The sequence below is a fragment of the Pleurodeles waltl genome, chromosome 9 (assembly GCF_031143425.1).
Source record: "Pleurodeles waltl isolate 20211129_DDA chromosome 9, aPleWal1.hap1.20221129, whole genome shotgun sequence".
In the NCBI taxonomy this organism is placed as follows: domain Eukaryota; kingdom Metazoa; phylum Chordata; class Amphibia; order Caudata; family Salamandridae; genus Pleurodeles; species Pleurodeles waltl.
This window is the reverse complement of record NC_090448.1, coordinates 141,887,500-141,913,572: the sequence shown is the minus strand read 5'-3', so window position 1 is coordinate 141,913,572 and position 26,073 is coordinate 141,887,500. Positions and strand designations below refer to the sequence as shown.

At 42.8% G+C, this 26,073-nt stretch overlaps 1 protein-coding gene across 1 annotated transcript in view; it reads left to right on the top strand.

The window, feature by feature from the left end:
* Positions 1–26,073, top strand: part of ACTR8 (actin related protein 8) — a 115,999-nt gene that overhangs the window by 81,498 nt on the left and 8,428 nt on the right. The window contains exons 9-11 of the mRNA XM_069206444.1: positions 4,341–4,436; positions 13,657–13,797; positions 20,682–20,946. Of these exons, the coding sequence (XP_069062545.1) occupies positions 4,341–4,436; positions 13,657–13,797; positions 20,682–20,946 (502 nt within the window). The remainder of the gene's footprint in view (positions 1–4,340; positions 4,437–13,656; positions 13,798–20,681; positions 20,947–26,073) is intronic.

Here is a 26,073-nt window from a genome sequence, read left to right as displayed (position 1 = left end):
TGAATTCTTATGATAATGTAAACCATTAACATTGTCCGTTCTAGTAGTTCATGAAAACATGCAATTGCTTAGTGGCAGTTATTGTAAGTGGTGGGCGCGATGGAATAAATCTGTGTCCATGCACAGATCAGCAATCCAGAGTTCTTCCTGGTAAGGATAAAGTTCACTTACAATCCCCACCTGCATGAATGTTTTATCCAAGCAGAGTTAAAGGTTGAGGCTTTGATTCATAAAACACAAAGCCTCTGGACTCTATACAATCCTGAGTGCTGGGGAACTACCCTGGGTCCTGTTTAAAACCCTTCAACAGATTCAGTTCAGTAGGAAGACTGTGAGCTCCAGCCTAGCAAAAGTTTTGCTTGTCAAGAGAAAGTAATGGCCATCATTTGAAGTGTGCACCACTTCAGTAATAACCTCACGCCCTTGTAGTTCCAGAAGCCTCTGGGGTGTGGAGTGTTTCCACATACCAGTCTCAACATACAAACTGTTAGACTTTTCATCCTTGGCGTGGTCTCTCTTAACACTTTGCCTCTGTTCCCCAGGTTGTTAATGTACTCTGATCTTGCTGTTTTTGTTACTCTGGGCACTTTACCACTGCTAACCGGTGCTAAAGTGCAAGTGCTCCTTTACAAAATGTGTATGTGATTGGTTTATCCATGATTGGCATATTTGATTTACTAGTAAGTCCCTAGTAAAGTGCACTAGAGGTGCCAGGGCCTGTAAATCAAATGTTGCTAGTGGGCCTGCAGCACTGGGTGTGCCACCCACATGAGTAGCTCTGTAATCATGACTCAGACCTGCCATTGCAGTGTCTGTGTGTGCAGTTTTACTTGTAAATTCGACTTGGCAAGTGTACCCACTTGCCAGGCCTAAACCTTCCCTTTTCTTACATGTCAGACACCCCTAAGGTAGGCCCTAGGTAGCCCCAAGGGCAGGGTGCAGTGTATGTTTAAGGTAGGACATATAGTAATGTGTTTTATATGTCCTGACAGTGAAATATTGCTAAATTCGTTTTTCACTGTTGCAAGGCCTGTCCCTCGCATAGGTTAACATGGGGGCTACCTTTAAATCTGATTAAAGTGTAGATTCCCTTTGGGAGCGGATGGACATATGGATTTTGGGGTCTCTGAGCTCACAATTTAAAAATACATCTTTTAGTAAAGTTGATTTTAAGATCTGCGTTTGAAAATGCATTTTAGAAAGTGAGCATTTTCTTGCTTATACCATTTCTGTGACTCTGCCTGTTTGTGGATTCCCTGTCTGGGTCAGTTTGACAGTTGGGCTGGTTGCACCTCACACTAGACAGTGACTCAAAGGGAGCTGGGGTGTAGCCTGCATATCCTGATGAGCCATCTGTGCTAGGAGGGAGGGGAGGAGTGGTCACTTGAAGCCTGAAAGGGCTGTGCCTGCCCTCACACAATGCAGTCTCCAACCCACTGGTGAGTGTCTGGGGACTGGCCTGGGCAAGGCAGGATTTCACATTCCAAAGAGACTTTACTTTGAAGTAGGCCCACTTCAAAGGAGAAACTGGGTATAAGAAGGGCACCCAAAACCACAGACTTTAGAACACTTCTGGAAACAAGAGGAACCTCTGCCTGGAGAAGAGCTGAGGAGAAGTGCTGCCCTGCCTGTGACTGTGCTTTGTGGAGCTATCCTACATTTGCTGCTTCTGCCAGAATAAGAGGGCAAAGACTGGACTTTGTGTGCCTTCCATCTTGTGAAGAAATCTCCAATGGCTTGATTTAGAGCTTGCCTCCTGTTGTTTGAAGTCTCAGGGACAGCCAAGACTTCTCTCTGCCAGCATCAGGAGTCTCTGGAGAGACTCCTGTTTTGACAAGTGGTGCCCTATCCAGTCCCTGGGCCCTTGAAAAGAAAGCTGGTGGAAATCCAAGGAAAATCGACTTCAGACCTACGCCGCTGCCGAATCCGGGGACGCCGCCTGCACCCAACGCCGTGACCTTCGCTGGAACGCGACGCTCTTCGCAGGCCCGACGCCACTGCAGCCCCGCTGAAGTCCGCGACTCCGTGGAAGTCGCCACACCACGTCGTGACCGACGCCGCTCAAAGTGCACGGATTCAACATTTCACACCAACACCGCGATCCCCTACTCCACGTATCGACTTTTTTTTCACTCTTCACCAAAGGTACTGTACTTGCTGCTGGTGTCAGCTTGTTGGGAACGACTCCGTCACGACGCCGTGTTAACACCTCATCGAAGCATTCTTGTTCCGAAGCGCTTTTTTTTAGTTTAATCTTTAAAAATTTAGAACTTGTCTTGTGTATGTCGGATTTTTGTCGTTTTGGTCTTGTTTTGTTTAGATACATATTTGCTATTTTTCTAAACTGGTGTTGTGTCATTTTGTAGTGTTTTCATTAAGTTACTGTGTGTGGTGGTACAAATACTTTACACCTAGCACTCTGAAGTTAAGCCTACTGCTCTGCCAAGCTACCAAGGGGGTAAGGAGGGATTAGCTGAGGGTGATTCTCTTTTACCCTGACTAGAGTGAGGGTCCTTGCTTGAACAGGGAGTAACCTGACTGTCAACCAAAGACCCCATTTCTAACACAAACCATGAACTCCATCTGGTGCAACAATGAGAACAGCTTTCTAAGTACCTGTGTCGTTTCTGCCTGCTCCATCTGCAGCTTGTAGTCACCACTGTTCCAGACTATAAGTAGGTGAGATCATCCCACTTCATAATTATTAAAAGAAAAGGCCTGCTTCCAATTATGAAGTGAGTGAGGGTGATCCTGTTGGACAATACTATAGCCTCTTTTTCAATGAGGAAATAAGGCAGCATTGACTCCCAGCTGCTGTGCTTGATGTTCGTGGATCTGTGGGAGTAGCCCTGCTAGCTTTGCTTATTTGTGTTAGTCTCCTATTTTGTGTGAATCAACAACACCAAAGATGGCAGACTGAACAGCAGTCTCCTACTATTCCCCTTTCACCTGATCCGCAGATGTGAGCAGCTTGTCACCTGGATGAACAGGGTTCTTGGATCCCTGTGGAACAGCCTGGCATTGGACTGAATGGGAACGCTTTTTGTATCCCTTCACTTTGATTCCTCTAATCCTGAAGATTGTTCAGAAAATCTGGTTTCTGTTTTTCAGACCTGCTCACCTTCTTTAAAAAGCCTTTATTGGCCCTTCTCAGCCTCCTTAGTGACAACAGTGAAAGAGAGTACTGCATTCCTTCTTACTACAGAACACAGGATCTAGCCCTTAAACGTCTTGATCGCTCCTCGGAGACCTGATGGGTGCTAAGAAATTCAGTAGAGGAGCAAGTGGCTTTGAGTCTGTCACTGGCCACTATTGAATAATTAGCTAGTCCACCATATCGGGGGATGATGCCATCACTTTTCTGTATTACCTAGTCGGTACTCATGTACAAATGAGAGAAGCCAGACTTCCCTTGTAGTTATTACGGGATACTAGAACTGGCCTAGGAAATGTTTTTGCTATGGACTCCTTATAAACAGGATGTAATTGTTTTTCTGGTCTTGTGCACCACAATCCCTTTGTAATTTAATTTGGTTTTCTGTGCTGATGCTAAAAATTTAGAGCTGTTGGTATTGTGTTTTCTGTCCCTTGTTCCAGGAGAGGAGTGAGGGTGATCTTTCTGGGTGTCCATTATATTGCCTATGTGCATACATTCATTCTATGCACTTTGCTCAACAGGACCAAAGAACTGGTTGCAGGTCCATTGTAGCTAAGCATTTACTGATAAATGGGAGCTAGATCCCTTGACCCTGCAGAGCAAAACAATCAAGCTCAGGAAGGATCCACCCTCTGGCCCTTTAACCCATTTTCTTCAACATCTCTAAGTGCAACCAAAGGAAAGGGTGGATGAATACAAGCACATCTTCTGTTTCTGTGTGTGAGGGCCTAATGGCCAGAAACTCTGCTTTTCTCACTCAATATTGTGCAGCGCAGAAACACTCCTATTGTGCATACTTCCCAGCCTGCCATGGCGTAAAACAGTAATCTCTCATAAAAGCACACACTGAAACCTAATGACTTGCACATCACTTGCAAGCCATCTCATCAACCTCAGCACCACTTATTGAAAATACTGATCACACCCACCACTCAAACATTTTGCATTTTTACCATTTGGAAGGAAGTATGTTATTTTGCCCGCTATTTGTCTATATGCTTATCTAATAATAATAATGTGCTTTCTGAGTAACCTCTCAATTATTAATCTTTTGAAGCAAGTAATTTTTTTCTATTAATATTAGAAATAGTATACGTCCAGTGGGAGTGGTAGTAGTGGCACATGTGAAAAGCTTCTTAAAATGTTTCTGGACAAGTAACACATTACTTTTTGCTAAAAATAGGATAATTCTGGAATGAAGGACCTTGAATTTCAAATTCGACATCCGGATGCCCCAACTTTATTATACCAGTTACGATTAGGAGATGAAAGACTTCAGGTAAGTTTAAACACTTGAATAAGCTTTTCATGGTTAATCTTCACTATTAATGTTAGTGTTTTACATTTTGTCTTGAATGTTTCTCATGATTTTGAAAATGTTCACACACAGAATAAATAGTTTTCTCTCTGTGATGGAAAATACACGAATCTTGTCAGTACAAATATTTAAGTACTGACAAGGGTGTCTACTGATTATCAAGCAGGATTTTGCTGCACTGCTCATCAAGCTCTCTGCACAGATCTTTACTTTAAAAATAGTTGGGAATTTGAAGAATACCATAGTAAATTATCTGAAAATAAATTGCCGCCAAACTTTATAGAAAATGTGCATCATAATGAAATATAATGTTCTGAAATTACTATTACTGGACTTTCATTCTAAAAGGCACCTCAAGAGCCTCCATACATAGGAAGAAACCATAGGCAATGCCAAGGACCCTGTTTTCTCATCTTCATCCTCACAAATGAATTTGTATTTGTTGAAGTGATATGAAGTCACAACCCTAACACACTAAGTGGGGGTGAGGTAAGTGGGGAAAGGAGGCGGTGGGAGGGGGTCAGGCTGGTGCTGAACAAATCAAGGTTTGTGAATCGAAGGGTACACCCAGAAACATTTCCTTAGTTTAATGAGTTAGGTTATTTTAGATCTAAAGTGTCATGAATCTGACAAGCCTGCCAGTGATGCTCTTATCTTCAGAACTTAGAAGTAGTTCTTTGTGTCATCACCCTAACCCCAAAGTTGTAGGCACATACAGCAGTTGGTCTTTATAACAATTGGTAATTTATTATGGATAATCAGAACACAAGCCTTGTGTGTCAGAATGGTGAAAATTACTCTCAGCAGCCATGATATAAAACAAGATGAACAGTCAAAGTCAAAAACATGTTATGTTGCACATACCTACGATATGTAATACTTAGCCTAACTTTAAACTAACATGTATATCAATAGCATCATCAGTCTCCTAATTATTTTGTTGGCCGACTATGTTATGCCAAGCCATGTATTATCCCTGCACACCTCTAAGAAGTTCCGAGGCCTGCAGTAGGATATCGACTTTCCATAATTTTTCAGAGCACCTCAAGGCAGTTGGAGAACACATGGCAAAGAAAAGGTGGACCAAAGAACCTAAAAAAGCTGCAGAATTGCTTAGGCAGAACTGCTCTTGTAATGACAGAATCTTCAGCTCTGAGCCAATGTATATTCAAATATGTTATTGAAGCTGACACAAGAATAACCAAGAAATATATGATATTATTCGAGACCATACTGTGTTATATGACAATGTTTCATAACCCAATACCATGTGGAACAACTTAAGTAAGGTTGAACACATGCCTTTTCCCCAAATTATATTAGTTTTGAGGGAGTGCTATATCCGTGTGTTCTTGTTTTTCGTCTCATCAATCATACCACACAAGATTCCATACGGACACATTTGAACATGCCCCATCAGCAACACATTCCTTGTCATCTCACCTAGCAACTCTTGACTACCTTATGGATACTGCTAGAGCTTTGACTCTAAGCCTATTTTGTCTGGTAAGAGTAGCAAGCAGACAAAAGTGAAAGTGCTCAGGAGTACCTGGAGACTTCATGTTGGTGCAGTGGCCAGAGTTGAGCAAGTCCTTGTACAGTAACATGTTGTCGCTTGATGGAGAGAGTAAAGGAGCAGAGATCTGGAACAAAGTTTTGTAACACTAACTCTAGCATATGTAAGAGTAGCCACAATAATTCACTGAAACACTAAGGGAAGTGTGTTACACTAGGCAAGTTCTTAGTGTCCAGTCCCACAACATGCGTCCCTTGAATGCATCTGATCACTGATTCACAAGTCTTCTGCAACATAAAACTACCTGGGTAGGTAATTAATTACTCTTATGTTGTGACAACTCACCCATGTCCCTCATTGTGTATGTAATTTATGTTCTATTGTAACATCTCTACATACTGCATCCATATTTATTATATAAGAAACTGTTCCTGATATACGTCTTACAATCTATAAGCACAATTACTTACAACTTGCATAAACATGTCTGTCACATTTGTGCCAGCTCTATGTATGCTTTTCCTGACTGGTGGAGTTATAGTCTAACACTTATACACTTGTGTCTTGCAAAATGAGTATTCAGTCTCTGCCTTTTCTTTTCATTCGCAAATTATCTATTTTGTCATCTCACTTCTCTCACCCTGATGGGACGTTACCACTAGGACAGTCATTTTGACAAATATTGCCAGGTATCTCTGGAAGTGCACAAACAGGATGCTACTGTGAGCCTGCTGCATTACAAAGGAACTCCTTCTTTGACTTTGCATTCCAGGAGACGGCAAAAGGCTGGAATATTCAGTCAGTACTATTACTTTATAGAAGTATAAGGCTTTTGTCCTTTTTAAGTCCACTAATTTAGTAAAAAATATTAATGTTTTGAACACAGTACTTGAGGTCTTCTAATTGTTCCCTCTGTGTGGCAGATCTACAGAACTAATTCTTGTGAGGATATTAGGGGTTAAGACAACACCACTGAATGTTCTTGGGTTTACCTGTGCACTGTGTCAGGTCTGTGGTTAAAGTCAGCATTTACAGTCTTTGTTTCTTGTGTGGGTGTAAAGTGGGGTGGCTAGGTCTTTGATAGGTCAGTGGTTCAAGAAGTGTTCCCAGTCACTTGTGGTTCATACACCATGGTGTGGGAGTGACACCTGTGGTTTTTTGAAGCAAATTCCAAAGGGGTACTCAGTCCTTGGTAGGGTCTGGCACAGTTCTGTGCAGACAAGAGTTCTGGCTTGTTACACTGGGACACTTTCAGCACTGGAAGACCCCCCGCTTCCGAATAGTAGCAGGGAAGAAGTTCAACTCCTTCAAAAGCAGGGGCTCATCCTGGAGGCTCTTGAGTTCTCTCATCCTTCGCAAATGCAGCTCCATGACACTTTGATGACGCAGTTGTCTCTCTTGTGGAGAGAGGGGCAGCAATTAATGTAATGTTTCATTTCCTGACATCAGTTAGGCAGGCGTGGCAGCAGTATGAAATAGCCTGGTTTCGCTTTCTATAATCAACAGTTGTCATGGCAGCATCCTTGACTGCTGGACAGCCACAGTTATTTCAGCAAAATCAGGCAGTTTCTCCACTCACAAGACAATGCACCTCATTCTCTTCAAATCCAAGTGCAGCAGGCCTCTCTGGCTCAGTCCTGAAGTATAGTCTCTACTCCATAAGGCAAGACAGACAAACTTCATGTCTCCGGACATGCCATAACGCCCTCTGTACTGGTGTGTACCGCTTGTTGAATTCAAAAAGGGATAACATTTATTCCTGGTTCACAGTGTCAAAAAATATTCATAAAAGGTGTTGTGTGGTGTTTGGCTAGCTGACCCTTTTTGATTATAGTTGATATTTTGAAAGAATTCCTTCAGTACCAAATAAGTGCAGTTCGTGCAGTGAAAAAGAGTATCCAGTCCTTTGCACAGACATTTTGGTTCCATTGTCCTGTTGCCAAAGTAGGACACAGGATGGGGGGGGACAGAATCAGACCCATGACACTGGTTTCCTATGAAGGAAAATATAATTCATCATCTAGAATATTAGAATGAGGAGCAGGGTGGAACATGGTTGCTGTGCCTTAGTCCTTCAACCATACATGTTTGTTCACTCTGTCTGTTATGGCTGTATGTCCCACTCTGCTTACCAGTGTGTGTCTGTTGGCAGGTGTGAAATAATGTTATGTACCTATGTGGTGTAATCTTAGTGTCTGTTGTCATATGATACCCTCAGGGGTGATAGGGCACTTTACAAATACACATTACATAACATGTCAAAACAAAATCTTTTTTTTTTTTCCTGGAGTGAAACCCTGCAGATGAAAGTAAACGTGTTTTTTGGGCTCATGTCACAAACAAGTGTGCTAGTGGGATTTCAAGAAAGCCATTCAGTGCAATTTTAAAGTGACTCCAAAGCTCCCTGCATCTTAAACAGAACTATTATTACCTCACTGGATTACAGTAGAAGCTGAATTATGATTGAAGATTATAACATAGAACTTATCTTAAACAATGAAATATGTTAATGACCACTACATAGGTGAACGATGTGCACAAGGTTAACTACGTCTGCAGTAACTCATTTTTCACAAGCAAAATTAGTAATTCTATGGCGACGTTCGTTTTTACATGATTTCTCAGTGGTCTGTTAAATGTTCCCTCTTTGGTTATAAAGCTATAATGACTCATATTTTCTGATGAGTACTACTAACCACTGATTCCTCACCTTGTGATTATCCCTAGGCACCAGACTGGATCCTGAAGCTCAAAAAGCAGTGCTCCTGAGCCCTGATAGTTGGCACATTGCACAAAGTTGCAAACTTCTTTCTTCTCTGGAACCGATGAGTGGAGCTACATATACTTGCCACCCATGTGTGTTGTCAGTTCCTTTCTTTTCTTACCTTCAGACTCGGATCTAAGCTTCACTCCTTTTTTCATTTCTTGAAGATATTTTTTAAAATATTTTTTATGGGTTTCACTATTAAACTCTTCAAATATGCATAAGATAATTTTAAACCCTAAGGCTACAGGGTTAAAACCCTGTAGGTGGTGTCACAAACAGATGTCTGTGACAGATTGCCACGAGATGTGCCTTTGGTGTTTGGGTTCAGCATAATACTCCGAGGCTTATAACTACCTCATCCAGATGAATCCCAAAGCCATCCAAGATATGAAGCTCTAAGTATAAGAATACTACAAGACTTCATGCAGGTCCCACTCCAGGTACAAATCAAGAGTGTGGACCCGCTCCCCAAGTCCTCCTCGTGGCAGATATTTTTTGTAGTCAACATCTTTGGGGGCGAGTCCAAGAAAAAAACCAAGACATTCAAGTGAGACTCTGCACCTCCCACCACTCTCGTTTTCCAGAGAAGGCCTCACTGTGTTTCCAGGTCTCGCTCCCATCCCAACAAGGAGATGATTCCCAAATTTGTCCATATGCATCCCAAGTTTCTGGGTCCATCTGCGACATCACAGCATGTGAATACCTTTAGAGAAGCCATGCTGGACATCTTTGGCACGCTTTCTGTTCCCTTTGGCTACTCTTTGGGCCCAAAGATCATTAGGGTTTACCAGTCAGGAAGCTGCCAGTGGATCTTTCTCAGCACAATCTGTGCCCCATGGACCTGCTTTGTGTTCCACACCAGTGTCCATGTTGATTTTGGGTCAGTGCCAAAATCTGCACTGGCCTTTTGGACATCGATGCCACCCTGGGCAGCTCTGGAGGAGAATCCATAACCTATTGTGATATCCGACTCCGAGCTCCCTTTGTTTCAACTGAGGTCATGCCCATATCCTGATGTGGTGTAGCCAGTACTCAATCCCTCTGACTCTGGCACTTTTCCATTACTGTGCAGTTGTGCTCAAGCATGGCAACCACTTTTTAACTCCGACTTTAACAAGAGCCAGACATGTGTAGATGACAATGAGGGTGATGAGAAAAGGTTTGCCCCACCATATGATGAGAATAATTAGTACATGGATCTGCACAGTTCGGTCAACCCCAGCTGCATAATTGTATGTTACACCCATGCACTCTGGCGCAGGATTGGTGAGTTCTTTCTGATAGTCGCAGAAGACTTACGGGCTTCCTTAGCCCAAACCATTCATGCGATGAAGTTCATTATTTGTTCGGTCCTAGACTCCATACACTGTCTAAGAAGGGCTACTGGCACAAGTGTGGAGCTTCTTTGCCGCGCATGGATGAGATCCATAGGCTTCTCTGGGGATGTACAAGCGTCCCAGATGGCCATGCCTTTCTACAGTTCCCATCTGTTTGGTGAAAAGGCAGTCAGTCCTGGAGTATTTTAAAAGAAGCAGATCCACAGCATCGTCTTTCGGCCTTTGACCACCATTCTGGCAATCCCTCCAACAGTTTCGCCCTTTTAGGGGATTTGTCAGGAGCTTGGCATACCTATAGTGTAAGGCCCCACATCCTACACAGCAGGTCTCCCAGCCCTCTTAGGATCGGGTCTGTGGATCCAACAGACAATCTTCCAGGCTATCATCGTATGTCTCAATCAAATGCCTCTCTGGTAACAGCTTCAAAACCTCTTTAGTGCATCCTTAACAGCACACAGTAATCCGGAAGGAGTCTGGTTAAGCTACTTCCTTCAAGGGTGGCAAAGCATCACATATGACAGGTTGGTCATTCAGTTGTGCAGTGTGCCTATTTTCAAATCCTTGTCCTGCAAACACACAGGTGCTACCTGCGGTTCAAAATGGGCCACAAGGAGTTTAGTTTGTCGTACTCCTTTTCAACTTCACCATTGTTCCTCTGCTTTTCACAAAGGTGATGGCAGTGGTTGCTACTTATCTTCGGAGTTAGAGGGTCTTCGTCTTCCCTTACCTCGACAACTGACTGTTGAAGGCAGGCACACCACAAACCTTCACAGACCACCTCCAGAGGATGGTGAACGTTATTGTTGAAGTTCTCAGTCAACCTTCTGTGGTCATCCCAATCTCCTTTACAGAGGTTCCCTTTCAACTGAGCCATCCTGGATACATTGCGCTTTCAGGCTGGACCTCCACATGTATGAGTCCAAAACTTTCAGGCCGTAATCCCCATGTTTCAGCCTCTGCCCTGGGTCTTGGTGAGGATGGCTCTGACACTTCTTGCCTCTTGCATCCTTCTCGCCAACTGTACTCTGCAGTTCTATGTGAAGACTTAGTCGGTCGAGCACAATGGGAATTGGACTACCAACATATCCCTCTCCACACCCAATCTAGAGTTGCAGGTGACAGGAGCATGACTACTGGGCTGAGGAGAGGTGAAAATCAGAGTACTTTAGTCTCTGGCAGAGACCCATCTCCACATCTATTTGCTGTAGTTACAGGCAGTTCGCTTGGTTTTGAAGGCCTTCCTGCCAGCCATCCAATGGAGGCTGGTACGGATTCTCATGGGCAGCAACACCACCACCATGTGGTACAGCAAGAAGCATGATGGGGTGAGTTCCTGGGCCCTGTGCCAGGAAACTCTGTTCTTCTGGAGCCAGCTGAATTGTCAGGGCGTTTCACTGCTTTTGCACCACCTGCAGAATCTTTAAATGCCAAAGAGGACAGACTCATCCGGCGACATCTAGCAGTTCATGAATAGCAGTTACATCTGGAGGTGGTGCAGGTTATTTTCGAGTACTGAGAAGAGCTCTGGCTCAATCTCTTTGGCACGGCCCAGTACGCACAGTCTCAACACTCCTGACGTTCCCAAGAAGGCTTTCTCTTAGAGGTACATTACGACTAGAGTGCAGCACAAGACTCCTATTGCTTACCTCTTGGGCCCCAAGTTCTAAAGAAGATGGGGAAGCACCAGGCCCAACTCATCTTAGTGGTTCCAAATTAGGCTAGGTGAGTGTTGTATCCAGAACTTCTGGGCCTGAACGTGTGTCCTCCAATCAGGCTGCCGCTTAGGGAGGATCTTCTATTGCAGCAGCAGGCTTGGTCTTTGCACATTGCCCTGCTCATCCGACACCTCCGGTGTGGAGATTGAGCAGTCGCAATTGCTGTTGATGTACTCATGGCAGCCAGGCACCCTTCCACTAAGTCTGTGCACACTGGAAAAAGCTTGTGGCTTACTGCGGTACCCACCCAACAAACCGTTGCAAGCCAAACTGCCAGATTTCTTGTTTATTTTGTCATTGGCCCAGAAAGGACTTACAGTTGCTTAGGGGTTACATGCAGCATATGTTTCTGCTGAAGCTCCTTATGATGCAAAAATGGTAGTTAAATTTGGTTCTCACTCTCCTAATGTGTACCCCTTTTAAGCCAGTGCACATTTGTCCGTTACACCTCCTGACCTCAAACATGGTCTTTAAGGTTGCAGTAATACCTGTATATTTGTTGAGTGAGCATCAGGCCCTCTCGGTTCAGCTGCCTTATACCATCCTTTTTTTCTCCAGACAAACTGGTGTTAAGAACTCAAACTGCATTCCTGCTAAAGTTAGTGACACATTTCCATGTTGGACTAGTCGTCACTCCTTTGCTGTGCCTCATCCCTCAAAAGAGAAGGAGAGACCCCATCACTTGGGGTTCTCTGGAGCACAAAAGGGCAAGGTGGTGCAGAAGTGAACTATCTCACTATGATTAGTCCTATATACTAGGACCTGCTACTAATTGGATGGGAAGCAACCTCTATCAGATTTGAGGGTTGATTCCACAAAAGCTAGGGCTGCTACTGCTCTTCTGGCGAGCGGGCTGAGGATCATGAGGATGTAATTTTTCCTGTTCGGTGCTGCAGGATTTTTTGACCTGAGCCATTCCACAGACCTACCTACCACCTTCTGTATCTTTTCACAAGGTAAGGAATCCACGGTTAGAAATATCCATCAAAGAACAAGTTACTTACCTTTGGTAATGTTCTTTCTCTTGGTACTCTATCTTGCCACAGATTCCTCACCACCCTCAGCTCTCCTGTTCTGTGGAAGGGCATCCTTTTCCATGTAAAATGGTCCCAGTTTTGCACACTGGTCCTTACAATCTGCCGAAAGGGCATCTGAGGGCACGAACAAGCTTAAAAAATAAACTGATATCAGCGTGTATGGATGATGCCTAAGTGTGGCACCATTCTTCATTTTGGAAGCGAAACAAAGTTGGTGCTAGGTCCCACAGCACCACATCTTGGTGTGCAGGAGCACTGCTTTTAGAGTTTTCCTATTCCGACTGGCACCTCGAATTACTCATAAGATGAGGACTCTGTGGTTAGATAGAGTATCCAGCCGAAAGAGTGTTGCAGAGTGGAAATGACTAACGTGTTCTTCAGTGGCATGATAGGTGTTATAGGCCAGACATAAGCAAAGAAAATGGGCAACCCTGCTTGGATAGTAAAAGGCAGATGTAATTGGGATGCAGTGAGCCCTTAACCCTCCAGAGCCCCGTGGCGCTGTACCTTCTGCACTAATGATGGCTATGCAACTGCAAATACTGTTGATTACCTTTTTATCTTTTTGTTCCCTGGTGAGAATATTTGAAAGGTACTAATTGGAATTTCGACTCTCCTTTATTCATTAATACAGTGTCTCAGTATACGTAACTATGATATGGCATCTGTGCCCTACAATGCGTAGTTAGAAGTCATGAGGGAATCTGTTTTCTTGCTGGATGTATTTAAAAAACACATGATTTAGTGGTAATTAATCTTTCATCACATGCATTTAATTTACTCATAACATTTGTTCTCTTTTTGACCAGGCTCCAATGGCATTATTTTACCCAGCAACCTTTGGCATTGTCGGACAAAAAATGGCCACTTTGCAGTACAGGTCCCAAGGAGACCCAGAAGACCCTCATGATGAACATTATCTCCTAGCCACACAGAGTAAACAAGACCAGGTTGGCAACATCCTTTGGCCTTTTTGTGCACAATGTATACATCAAATGCAGAATAAAATTTAAACAATATTGAATGCCCATCTGGAAAATAATTGTATAATACAAAATAATCTTTGTAAACATAAAACGTTTCCACCCTGGTTATCTATTGTCCTCTGAGAGGTGACCCATTCATTTATGAATTTACCTCCAAATATCGTGTTTATTTTAGTTTATTTCTAACAAGTAAAATCAAGCTATGTATGGCGAAATGTACCCCCTAACTATACAGGCCAAAAATGTAAATTTGCCTGCCAGAATGTCAGTTTTAGCTTTTAATTCAATATTTCTTGTTACTGATGCTTTTCCATGTCAGACCATGCCTGTAATAAGAAAATATATAATGATGTAAGCCACATTATCTGCGTATATTGCTTTTCCGTTGATTCTATCCATTTGTATGAGGTATTTCTGTACTCAGTAAAAATAGGGAATTTTTCTATGAGTTTATCATATCATTTGTGCTCTACCTGAAGGTTGAGGAATATTTAGTAGAATGTTTAATAATCGTGAAATTCTTTGGAAAACAATAAAAAGCCCTGTATTCACTGGGGCCCCATATGCAGATAAGCTAGATGTACTATATGTTCTACCTACTCGCCAATTTATTAGTGTGTGTAGAATTCAGACTTGAATTTTGTGGACACAATTACTTATCTAAGATTGCCTCTTGTCGCCAAATTAACAAACAGGATGTTATAAGATTGAAAAGTGTTTGAGAATAGAATAGTGAGAGTAATAGTTAATGTCAATGCAAAAACAGTTGCCAGTAATTTAAATGGAAAAAGAAAAAAATCTTCTACACATATAGTGTTATGTGTCATCATATACTAAATGAAATAAATCATCACCAATGTGCATTCCCTTTGAACATGCTTTGTAAAGTGGCATACTCTTCTGACCGTTGGCTAGGCGTTGGCCCATTATATTACTTTGGTTGAAGCACTGTTTATTTCTTCCGCACGCATCCCTGTCTTGCAATTCTTGCATGCCAGTGATGCCAATACTGATCACTTTTTTTAGCGCTCAAAATCCTCCAGCAAGCCAAGTCTGGAAGACGTAACAAGGCAGAATGAACTGGAGCCAAAGACCATAGATGCAAAAGTTCACCAAATTCACTGAGTGGGACCAGCCTGATTTTCTGGCCTGATGTAGTGACGCCATGAGGGTTTAGTCCTGGTCCCCTAGATGTCTTACATTTTTGAAGACTCATCCATTCTTCTTTTCAAGCAGTACCTCTTGGTCACTTCTAGGCCCCCCAGGATCTCAGGGACAGCACTTAGTCAAGAGCCACTCCAGCAGAGGACACCAGTTCAGTTGGTCTACATGCTACTGGATAACTGTTCACAGGTTTTGGTCGGTCTGCAGTCACACAGGAGGTCAGCCAACAGATCCTTGTAGTCCATCTCTTAGTGCAGGGTACAGGTGTGAACAAGTCTCCATAGAGGTCACAGACTGCATGATTCTTCTCTTCTGTGCTTCTTCATGGCCAGAGATCTCTAGAGTAGAGGTTGAAGTACTACTTTTTCACAGTACATTTCTCATAACTATACCATCCCTTTTTTCTGCACATCTTGTTTGTCTTACTGCAAACTAGCCACTGTGCACCATCCCCAGTAAATTCCAACATGACTAAAGCCTTCTAATCTGCGAGAAATCAGGTGGCCCAACCAGAGTTAGTGTGTCCACAGTAATGACCAGGCCCCTCCTGCCTAGCCACACCAAACTGCTTCTGGGATCAGCTTCCCATTGTGAATGGAGTGAGAATGCTGTTTAACCTGGGGTCAAAAGGCCACTATTATACAGGTCTCACTTAAAACTTAAAGGGGATCCTTTACCCTAGTCACTTTAAATGTATGACCCGCCCAAAAGACCCTCCTTTAGCTTAGCTGAAGAGCATGCCTAATACCCATGTCATTGTGCTAAACTGTCCATGCCATTATCTCTGGTCTGGGAGCAGTTTCAACCATGTCGCCCTGCTAAAAAAAAGCCCATGCATTGCCTCTGGTGTGGGAGAAGTTTCATATCTCGTCAGCAGGGGTAGGAAGTAGTGACAGGGATGGCAGCAGAAGGCAGGTTAATGCTAAGTTGCCTACAGAATCACAGGCATTCATAAAAGTTTCTAAAAGACACATTAATGATATATTTATCAAAAATCTAACTTTAGTGTGGGTTTGGATTTTTAATTAATATTAGAAACAATCTTTGAATGGACACTGTAGCTTTTTCTAAGCCATAATTACAAAAATAATATTTTAATTTTATTAAGCTTTTCTCACGGAAAAAGCCACAGCACCTAAATAGTGAAAATAACGTTTTGGTTTTAGTCTCTGAAGTAACATGCAAGCCTTGAAACCTTGCATGTTCTACTCGTAGGCTGCAAGACCAACTTAGAGGTGTCTTACTTAGGATTTAAAAGCCCATGTCTCTCCTGTCAAATTGGGTTATTTCAACATGTGTGCCTACAGGTTTAAAAGCTGCATCAGTCAGGCTACGAGTGTGGGTCTGAAGCCATGTCTTCCATGCCAGCCTAATGGATGGCACAATATGTGCTGCAGTCCACAAGTGACATTTAACTTCCATTCCAGTAGTGTATTTCCTCTAGCTTATATAATGGCCTTACTGGAAAGTTAGAGGACTTGACAGCAGTATCCCAGCATGCACAGTTCAAAAACTATCAGTATCATTTTACAAGAAAAGGAGGTGACCATGCAAAAAGAGGTGTTTTCAAACAATGATCACTTGAATGAATAAATACATTTAAGAAGCATTTAAAAGCTGTTTAGGCTCATGTTCGACTCGTGAGCTAATAGCAAAAGGACTTCGCCTGCAATAACTGTATTTTTTTGCCTCACACTGGACCATTGGTTCTTTTGAAGGATCTGAAGCACAACAAAATGTTGCACAATAATACCATTTACAAATAATCCCCAAATAACGCATTACAGTAAGATTTTCAAAACAGATATGTGTTTTGTGCAATGACAGTAGGTGACACCCTTAGAAAATCATGGATCTGCAAAACACCATAGAGCCAAAATGACAAGCAGTTTCGAAATTGGGGTGTGCACTCCAAATGCACTGAAAGCAGGTGGTACATGTTGTCTTACCTGGATTAAGTTTTGGTTAGGAACCTACCCAGAGTCTCTCCCTGTTTATGTGAACATAAGCCATTACATAAACCATAAACCAGGTTTAACAATCTGATCTTATAGAGCATTTGGGTAGTTCTAGACAAGCAGAAAGTGTGAATACTCTCTGATCCACAGTTGGAGTTGAAGATTACTCCCAAGATAATGAAAAGTGTAGGATTTACTTAAAAGGAACGCAATGTAATGACCTGTATCCCATCCCAAAAGTATTGTTAGCTCTCTCATCACCTCCTGTTATTTGTCTTTATATCCATATTGTTTTTTTTTTTAATATGTCCTTTGTCAATAGTCTTTCTGCACATTTATATAGATATGTTGGTCAATAAACTGTAGCTGAGAAGGGCAAAGATGTGTGGCATTGGATTTAGGATAATACTTCTATTGGGAGGCCATTAACTCTCCCAGCAGGTTTTGTAGCACTTACTGCATGTTAGGCCTGGCATCCTTGATGTTGTTTCCCCCATCTTTTTGCCTTCAGACCTCCTGTTTTCACTGACATCATTTTTGCTGGCCGTAGGATCCTGCACACTTTACCACTGCTAAGCAGTGCTGAAGTGCTTGTGCTCCTTCCTTAACACATGGTAACATTGAAATATACCCAATTGGCATATTTAATTTATTTATAAGTCTCTAGTAAAGTACGCTACATGTGCCCCGGGTTTGTAAAATAAATGCTACTAGTAGACCTGAAGCACTGATTGTGTGAGCCACATAAGTAGGCCCTTTAAAGATATTTCAGGCCTGCCATTGAGGAGCCTGTGTGTGTAGTTTTGGACTGCCATTTTGACCTGGCAAAATAAACCTTTTGCCAGACCCAAAACCTTCCTCTTTAATATATATAAGTCAGACTAGAGTAGGCCCGGCCCTGGACAGCGCAGAGGGAAGGGTGCAATGTATTTAAATAGTAGTACATGTACTTCTGATTTTACTTGTGTGAAAAACTTTTAAATTTGATTATCACCACTGCAAGGCCACTGCAAAGCCTATCTCTCACATTGGTTAACATTGGAATTGCCGTATTAAACTTTATAAGCGTAATTTCCAAATAGAAAGAGATGCACACTTCAAGTTTCGTATTTCTAGAATCACAATTTAAAATCTTAATTTATGGTGCAGTCCGATTTTAACTTGCAATTCTGAAAAAGCCACTTTTATGAAGTTGGCATTTTCTTGCCTCAGCCATTTGGTGCTTGCAGTCTGTCACAGGCCACATGACTGGGTGTAGCTGGCAGTTGGGCTTTATGTAGTCCCCCTAGACAGCCACACACAGTGGGAGCTTAGATGTGACTTGATGGCCCACCCTGGGCAGGGTGAGAGGGAGGAGCATGATACAGCCTCACTTACAACTGAATAGACTGTGTCCTGTCCCCACACAAAGGGCTTCCTATCCCCTTTAATTAGTCTGGAACCTGAACAGGTAGGACTGGGCATCTGTGTACTTCAGAGGCATACACCTCTCCTACATCAAGGCACCACTGGTTATAAGAACTGGACCTCGGACATCACCACTTGTACATTTCTGGACCTGTGGATACTCTTCAGGAGTAAGGACAGCTGTGCTTCTGAGGGACTGCCACTTTACTGGATTCCTGCTTTGCTGACCTGTTGCCTGCTGCCCTCTTGCCTGGGAATGAGAAGGTCTGGAGCTACAGCTCTCCAACTCAAAACCCAGAGTGATTTAAAGGGCTAGCTGTCTGACCTCCTGATCTGAAGTATCAGGGACACAGAAGACTTCCAACCACCCTGCTTCTGCACCTGCACTCTGCCATCTGTGAGTCTACCGTGCCAAGTGGTGCCACCCTGGTCCTGGACTCTAGGAAGTGGGCTTCAGGTGATTCCCCAGCAGAACCGAAGCATCCTCTCTGCTGAGCGGCGCATCCATGAGCAGAACCATGCACCTCCTTGGCTGAGCGGCACATCTTTGTGCTGAACCAACACATCGCCCCTGCTGTGTGGATTGGACCTAGCACAGAAGACTTTTATTGATGCAGTATCTTGGGTTTGAGGCATCACCTTCAGAGCATGTCCTTCCATCCCTTGTTGACTGCAGCTTTGGCGACACCAAATCTTTGCATCGCGGCTTCACCGCTCATCGGAACCAACAACACCTCCCTGATACTGGCCTTCGCATCGCAAGCCACGTCGACGGGATCCACAACGTCAATGCTAAAGGACCTCGTACGACACCCTTGCCGCATCTCTGAACCAACACATCACCTTTGGCTGCGCAACGCATCTTTGAATCGTAGCCAAGCAACACTCCACAACCAGGATTTAAGGTGCTTTGTTCAGCAGAACTAACAGGTTCCCTGTAGCTGAATTGTGGTCCCTCGCGGTCGGTCTAAACAATTGACTTTGTCCTGGACCGGTGCCACCAGATATTCCCGGTTGGAGCTTTTTGCTTTTAGGCGCTATACTACAGTTTGTTCTTTAAAATTTATAACTCAAGTTGGACTGATTTGCTGTTTGTCATTTTGGTCTGGTTTCTAACCTGGTGTGGATCCTTTTTGTGAGGTGTTTTCACTGTTTTACTGTTTGAATTGTTGCACAAATACTTTACACATTACCTTCAACTTAAACGTGACTGCTCTTTGTCAAGCTACCAGGGGGTGAGCACAGGTTAAATTGGGGTTTGCTTGTGCCATACCCTGACAGGACTTGTGGTTGGTGCTTGAACAGTGCTCACACCTCATCAACTAACAACCTAAATTCTCACAATGCCCAGTAAGAATCCAGGGGCCTGGCAAGTTCTATGTCCTGCTCCTTCGCAACGGGTGAAGACATCACTACTCTCCAGGGATTGCCTTGGATAATGTGGCCCCAGGTAGCTTGAGGGGCCTATTGGGTCCTCTCAAGGTTAGTCCTTGTTAAGCTACGGGGACTGTATTATCAGGATAAGGTCTCTGTTTTAGCACCCTACCTCCCATGTTAGGCATAAGATGGTAGGACAGAGAGGCTGCAAAAGCACTCCGTGGGGAGTGCCCAGGAGTAAAATAATTTTCTCTTGAGAGACTCTCAACGCATGTGTGTGTGTGTGTATGTCTGTGTCTGCGTCTGTTTTTTTTTTTTTTTTTTTTTTTTTCCTCTTTCTCAGCCAGTCCAGTCAGGCAACTCAGAAGCATAGAGGAACGGATTACTTCATCAACCCTTGAAGCGTCCCTTTATTTTTTGCTTTCCTTGGACCACTAATTGTGTGGAGCTGAGAACATAAAAAATAACTGAAGCTGTGCTGAAGCAAAAACATTCCAGAAAACCTGTGGGGAAGGTGGGGTCATAGTACTATCTCTTTGAGTGGAGGTTCACCTGCTGTCCTACGTCTCTGTCCACAAAACCCATATGTGAATTACCCTACTCCCATTAGGATTGCCCTATTCAGAGCTCATCTGATCGTTTACTTTTAACCGCATTGTTCTAATATTCAGATCTTGTCCCACAGACATTACTTCAAGGAACAGAAGGATTTATTACCCAAAAATTGTTGTTTTCGGGCTTCATATGGCCATTCAACCGCGTCATTTTTTCAGGTGAAAGAGATGCAAAAAGCTGAAACCCAAGAGCTAGTAACCTGTAACATAATGTGCGCTTGTGTTCAAAAGAGAGGGTGTGAATAGCCCCACATTTCTGAAGGCTTTGATTTAAAAGTTCGCTGAACGGTTAAATAGCATATTGTCTGTTATGTGTTTTTTTTTTAAGTCTGCAAAGGCCATGGCTGATCGGAGAGCACTTTCTAAGCCTGGAGGATTTGAAGGAGACTCACGTTGCCAGTCGGATGATATTTTGGACCGTCTCCGTCCACAAGAAGTGGAACTTGGATCATCTGTAAATGACTGCCTTGTCTCAAGAAATGAATCGCAGGAACCGACAACAGCTCATATGAGCAGGAAAACAGCAATCTCTCAATTTGAAGGAAAAGCACTAGGTCTTGACAAAGCCATTCTTCACAGCATTGACTGTTGTGGTAAGAAAATGTTGGTTCTTTGTTTTAGAACTCTTTGGTTTTATGTTCTTCTTTGCAGACTCATAAATTATGGAATGACTCTTAAATTTCTCAGATTCACTTGCTTCCCGAACCTTAGCTGGATCCAGAAACACACATACATTTATTTGTTTTTTTTTTAATACATTTACCTGGGTTCCTCATTATTGATCTTCCCGAAATTAAGGGATTAAAATATATTCACTAGTTAGCAATTCTCTTGTGTTTTTTCTTCTGTTGTAGGATGATCAGTGGACCCTTGCATCCTCATTTTGATGATTGGTATGCACTGCTTTGCATCAATATCACTGTTACGCAGTTAGCACAGATGGGAAGACATTGCTTTACATCACATTTTGTTAACGTGTGTGTGCTGCATATCTACTGCCGAACAGGAGTAACCTCTTGCTTGGCACAATAAGAGTTAAAGGCCGTACATTATTTTGCTGGTGTGGAGATTGCCCATGGCAACTTTGAAGGAGAGAGATGTTGTAGGGGTAATTCATGTATGTTGGACATGGAGACACATGTTAATTCAGAAATATAGTAATTGAAAATCAAATGCATAGACCACAGGCTAAGTGAATGTCCTCTTCCACTGGCTTAGGGCTTTTGGCGAGTTAAGCAACCCAGGCAGTATGAACGGTAACCCCACATGTCTAGTGGGAAAGGTACACAAATTATGCCACTCTTACTGTGATAGGAAGTACTTTAAAAATCCCCCAACCTCCTCGCTTACCTACCTGTTGCCTCTCCCTTATTCAACGGTATACTTTTAGCTACAAATACAAACTGGTTCAGAATAGAAATGGCTTTAAAAAGCATTTATGTTAATGACAACTTGCATTTAAGTAGTTAATAAATTGTTGCTATGCTGGAAACTCCCACCAGGTCTGTTTAAAGACTGAGTGGCACAGATGTGTATCACAGCATTTTCATGTAGTAGTGCAATATTACATTAAGCACGAAAATTACGCAAACACATTTCTCCCACATACCCTGTTGCATCACAAATAAATTCGCAACATTGAAGGCATGTTGATCTCTGTATCTTTGTAGTCACATGTTTTACTACGAAAAATACTTTGTAGCAAAGATTAGTCTCTTGCATGTCAATGGGGGTTCATTGGTCAAAACCCAGCCAGTAAAATATAAAGCTGGTGATTGTTGGGTCGAAATGCTGCTAGGGATTATGCCAAAGAAATGTTTGAATTTCCATGAATGAATCATTCTCAACTGATACTGAAAAATGAGGTGCCCAATCCTAGATTTCCCATTATGGCAGTGTTTAACTGAGTTTTTAATTGCACTAGTTACCACAGGTTGTTTCTATTAGGGCATCATAAGATTTCTGATCCGCTCCTGTTTAACCCATGACCTAAATCACTCCATGCGATTTATATTAGTGAACAGAAGTTCCTATTTGGCACTAGCAGTGGGACAGGAAAAGAGGCAAAATGTGCATCTCGGAACTGAAGCTAGCAACTCCTACGGAGACCAGCATTTCTATCAGGAATGTCATTTTATCTGTGTGTTATGTTATTTTTTCTGAGTAGTGTTCCTGTGCTCTCTTACGAGTCAAATGGATTGTGATATATTTCAGAATAGAAAATAGTATGATGGATAGTTTAGCCACACCTGAAATAAAGCGTTCAATTATGCACCAGCTCCGTATTGACTTATTTTAGGCCTCTAATTCCCAGTCTGGGTATATAATCCAAACGCAGCCGGCAAAAGATGGAAAAACACAACCAGCTATTTGAAATAATTCCAAAATTTCGTAGTATCCCACTAAGGTGAGAATCCTGCCAAAAATCAGTGAAACATTCAGAAGCTCATTAATCCCTTTGGTTAAGGTCTCTTGAACTATATTATAAATTACAGTCGTTACAAGGCATCCATTGTACCTATTCCCCATTGTTGTCACAGAGTGTAAGATAGAGGAACCACATATGTCATCAGACCTGTGAAGCTGTTTTTCATTTGATTAATATGCTAACAGTCTTAACTTCATTCCATGCTGAAATAGAGGCTGGTTCTGCCCTGGCTTTCTGGGTCTGAAATGCTTATGTTGATATCCTGTGAAGCACATTTGTCATTCTCCTAGAGTTCTTTCTTGCCTTCATTCCTGAGTGAGCACGGAATTCTCTGCGTTGTCAAGTACTAAAGGAAACTGACAGATCATTCCCTTCTTCTCCTAAGAACTTCACTGTTTTTCTGGGTAGTGTGAGAAAGATTCATTGTTTTCCTAGTAGACCAGTTATTGGAGGCCTGTAAATTAATAGAAGGCACAGAAACAACAATTAACAAGAAGTCAATCCCACCAGAAAATTTTAGGAAATTCTGCCTCTGTTTTTTTTTCCTGTTTTTTATGTATGTATGTATGGTGTATTTATAAAGCGCATTCAGGCCCGGGGGCATCGAAGCGCTAACTAAAGTGAGGCAGTGCACTGTCTGTAAAGAGAAAGGTACCGGCTATCGAGGAAATAGCCAGGTCTTAACCTGTTTCCTGAAAATAAGGTAATTGTGCTCTTTCCTGAGATTCAACGGGAGAGAATTCCAGATCCTGGCGGCGGCAATAGTAAAAGCTTTGTCCCCCAACTTCACCTTCTTGGTGCAGGGGACTAGAATTTAAAAGGTGCTAGCAGAGCACAGCAGGCGTGTAGGTCAGTGCCACTGTAAATTGGTAGTCAAGTACTTGGGACCAATCCAGTGAGTGGCTTTGTGTACGATGCAGAGTGCCTTAAAAGAGATCCGTTGGGCTATAGGAAGCCAATGTAGATTCCTAAGGCTCTCCGTAGCGGAGGCTGATTGTGGCAAGTTCAATATTAGTCTGGCAGCTGCGTTCTGCATCAGCTGCAGTTTTTTTAGTGATTCTTTGTCCATATTGAGCAAGAGAGAATTGCCATAATCCAATCTGGACAGGACCAGGGCCAGGGTAGCAGTAATTCTCCATTCTTTTAAAATGTAGGGGAAGATTTTCTTCAATTTCCTCAAAATCCATATACAGGATTTAATGGTCTGGTTGACCTGAGGTTGAAAAGATAGATGATCATCAAAAAGAAAACCTAGATTCCTTGACGTGGAACCAGGTAGAGGCAGGGTGCCACACTCTTTAGGCCACCAGTTAGGGGACCACTGTGCCCTACTTATCCCAAAGCAAAGAACCTCGGTCTTATCGCAGTTCAATTTTAGCCAGTTAGCCTTCATCCAGCTGCTTACCGCCAGCATACAAGCATTAAAACGGGCTGCAACTACCTCCACGTCTTTGTTAATAGAGATGATGAGTTGCGTGTCATCCGCGTATGAGGTAGGGATGAAGCCAAAAGAGCGTATTAGTTCTGCCAGAGGAGCCACATAGATATTAAATAAAGTGGGGCTGAGCGACGAACCCTGAGGAACCCCACAGGGCAAAAGGTAAGCGGGGATCTAAAATCTCCACAGCTTACCGTAGACCACCTGTTGGAAAGAAAGGATTCAATAAGGTTCAGGGCTAGATCCCTAATGCCTACCTGATGTAGGCGTTTGAGAATAATGTGGGGAGCAATGGTGTCAAATGCTGCTGATAGGTCCAACAGGACCAAAAAGACACCCTGTCCCTCATCAACCAGCCTACGAATAGTGTCTGAAGAGGAGATGAGGGCAGATTCCGTACTATGAGACTTCCGGAATCCATGTTGAGAAAGATCGAGCCCCTCTGAGTCTGACAAAAAACTGACCAACTCTCTATTAATGTATTTTTCAAACATTTTGGCTAGAAAAGGGAGCAAGGCTATGGGGCGAAGATTGGTTAAATCGTCATGTTTCCCCGTTTCCTTCTTCTTTAGGGGAATAATAATGGTTTCTTTCCAGGCAGAAGGGTAAATGCTGGAAGTGAGGACCTCCTGAAATATGGGGACCAGCGCAGTTGCCACCAACTCCGGGACCAGTTGCAAAAAAGCAAAATTGCATTTTACCTCTGCAATTGTAGCCACTTGTTTAAACCAGGGTCCGATTTGCAGGTTTGTTAGCATATGCTCTGCAAATTGGACGTAGCTTATTTCTTGAAGTGCAGTCAGTATAGCACTGGATTGGACTGTTTTTTGTATTTCAGGGTGCAAGGTTGACACGGGATAGTTGGCCCATTGTAATGCAACAGTTAAAAGTGCAGACCACCTTGTCTTTTGCTTCTGAAGTGCAACCATGCAAGTTAGAGCCTGCACTAATTTGTCAGACTTATTCATGACCCTTGTTTTGTCAGTGTAAATCTAATTTTATTATTTGCACCTCAGAATGGTGACAGCAATTAAACTCAAAAGCCAATACCAAAGCTAATGCAGGCTGAATAGTTCCAATATGCAATCGAATTTGAGGTACCTTTTTAGTTTTGAAGCTTTTGAAACGTGGAAAAATTGGGTTTCACATCTTTTGCACCTCTTTTTGACTGTACGTAAGCAAGTTCCTCGCACACACTTTATGGGGCACATGCTCACTGTCAAGGTGAGGCAGGGATAATTTAAAGTGCACATACATTTATTTCCTGAACGTGTGCCAAAGACTGGCTCTTGCTTTACTGGCTGTAGTGGCTCATTTGGGATTAAAGGGCAGAGATAGACTTGTTTAATCCATTGCTATGCAGGACATTTTGAGTTAGTGCCAGATGAAGGTGTTAGAATGATTTTCAGTTTGACTGGTCTGAACTGGTTAGTCTCGCCTAGATATGGAAGGGAAGGATAACCTCTGTATCCTCAAAGCTGTTAGTTGCCATTTTGGATTTAGCTTTCGAGTGCATTGTAGGAGAATTTTTTTTACACTTTACATAGAAGCTACATCTCGGTTTAGTCAAATTGTACATGGAGATGATGGAATCTTTTATGGGAGGAATAAGAACTACCTATCGATGGCATGTTAGCTCCAGTTTTGAAAACCCATGTTTGAGCACTGGCCCAGCTGAAAGAGCCTTGAAGAAGGAGGAAAAAGTTGCTGCCTGTTTTCTAGATAACTCTAGAAGAGGTATTCGTACCTCTTTCTTCACTTTTGCCCTTCAAGGCATGAGTCTAACAATTGAGAAAGGCAGATTCCCCAACCTATCTTATGGGGTTATTTGGACCAGGCTTGTTGGAGAAGCCT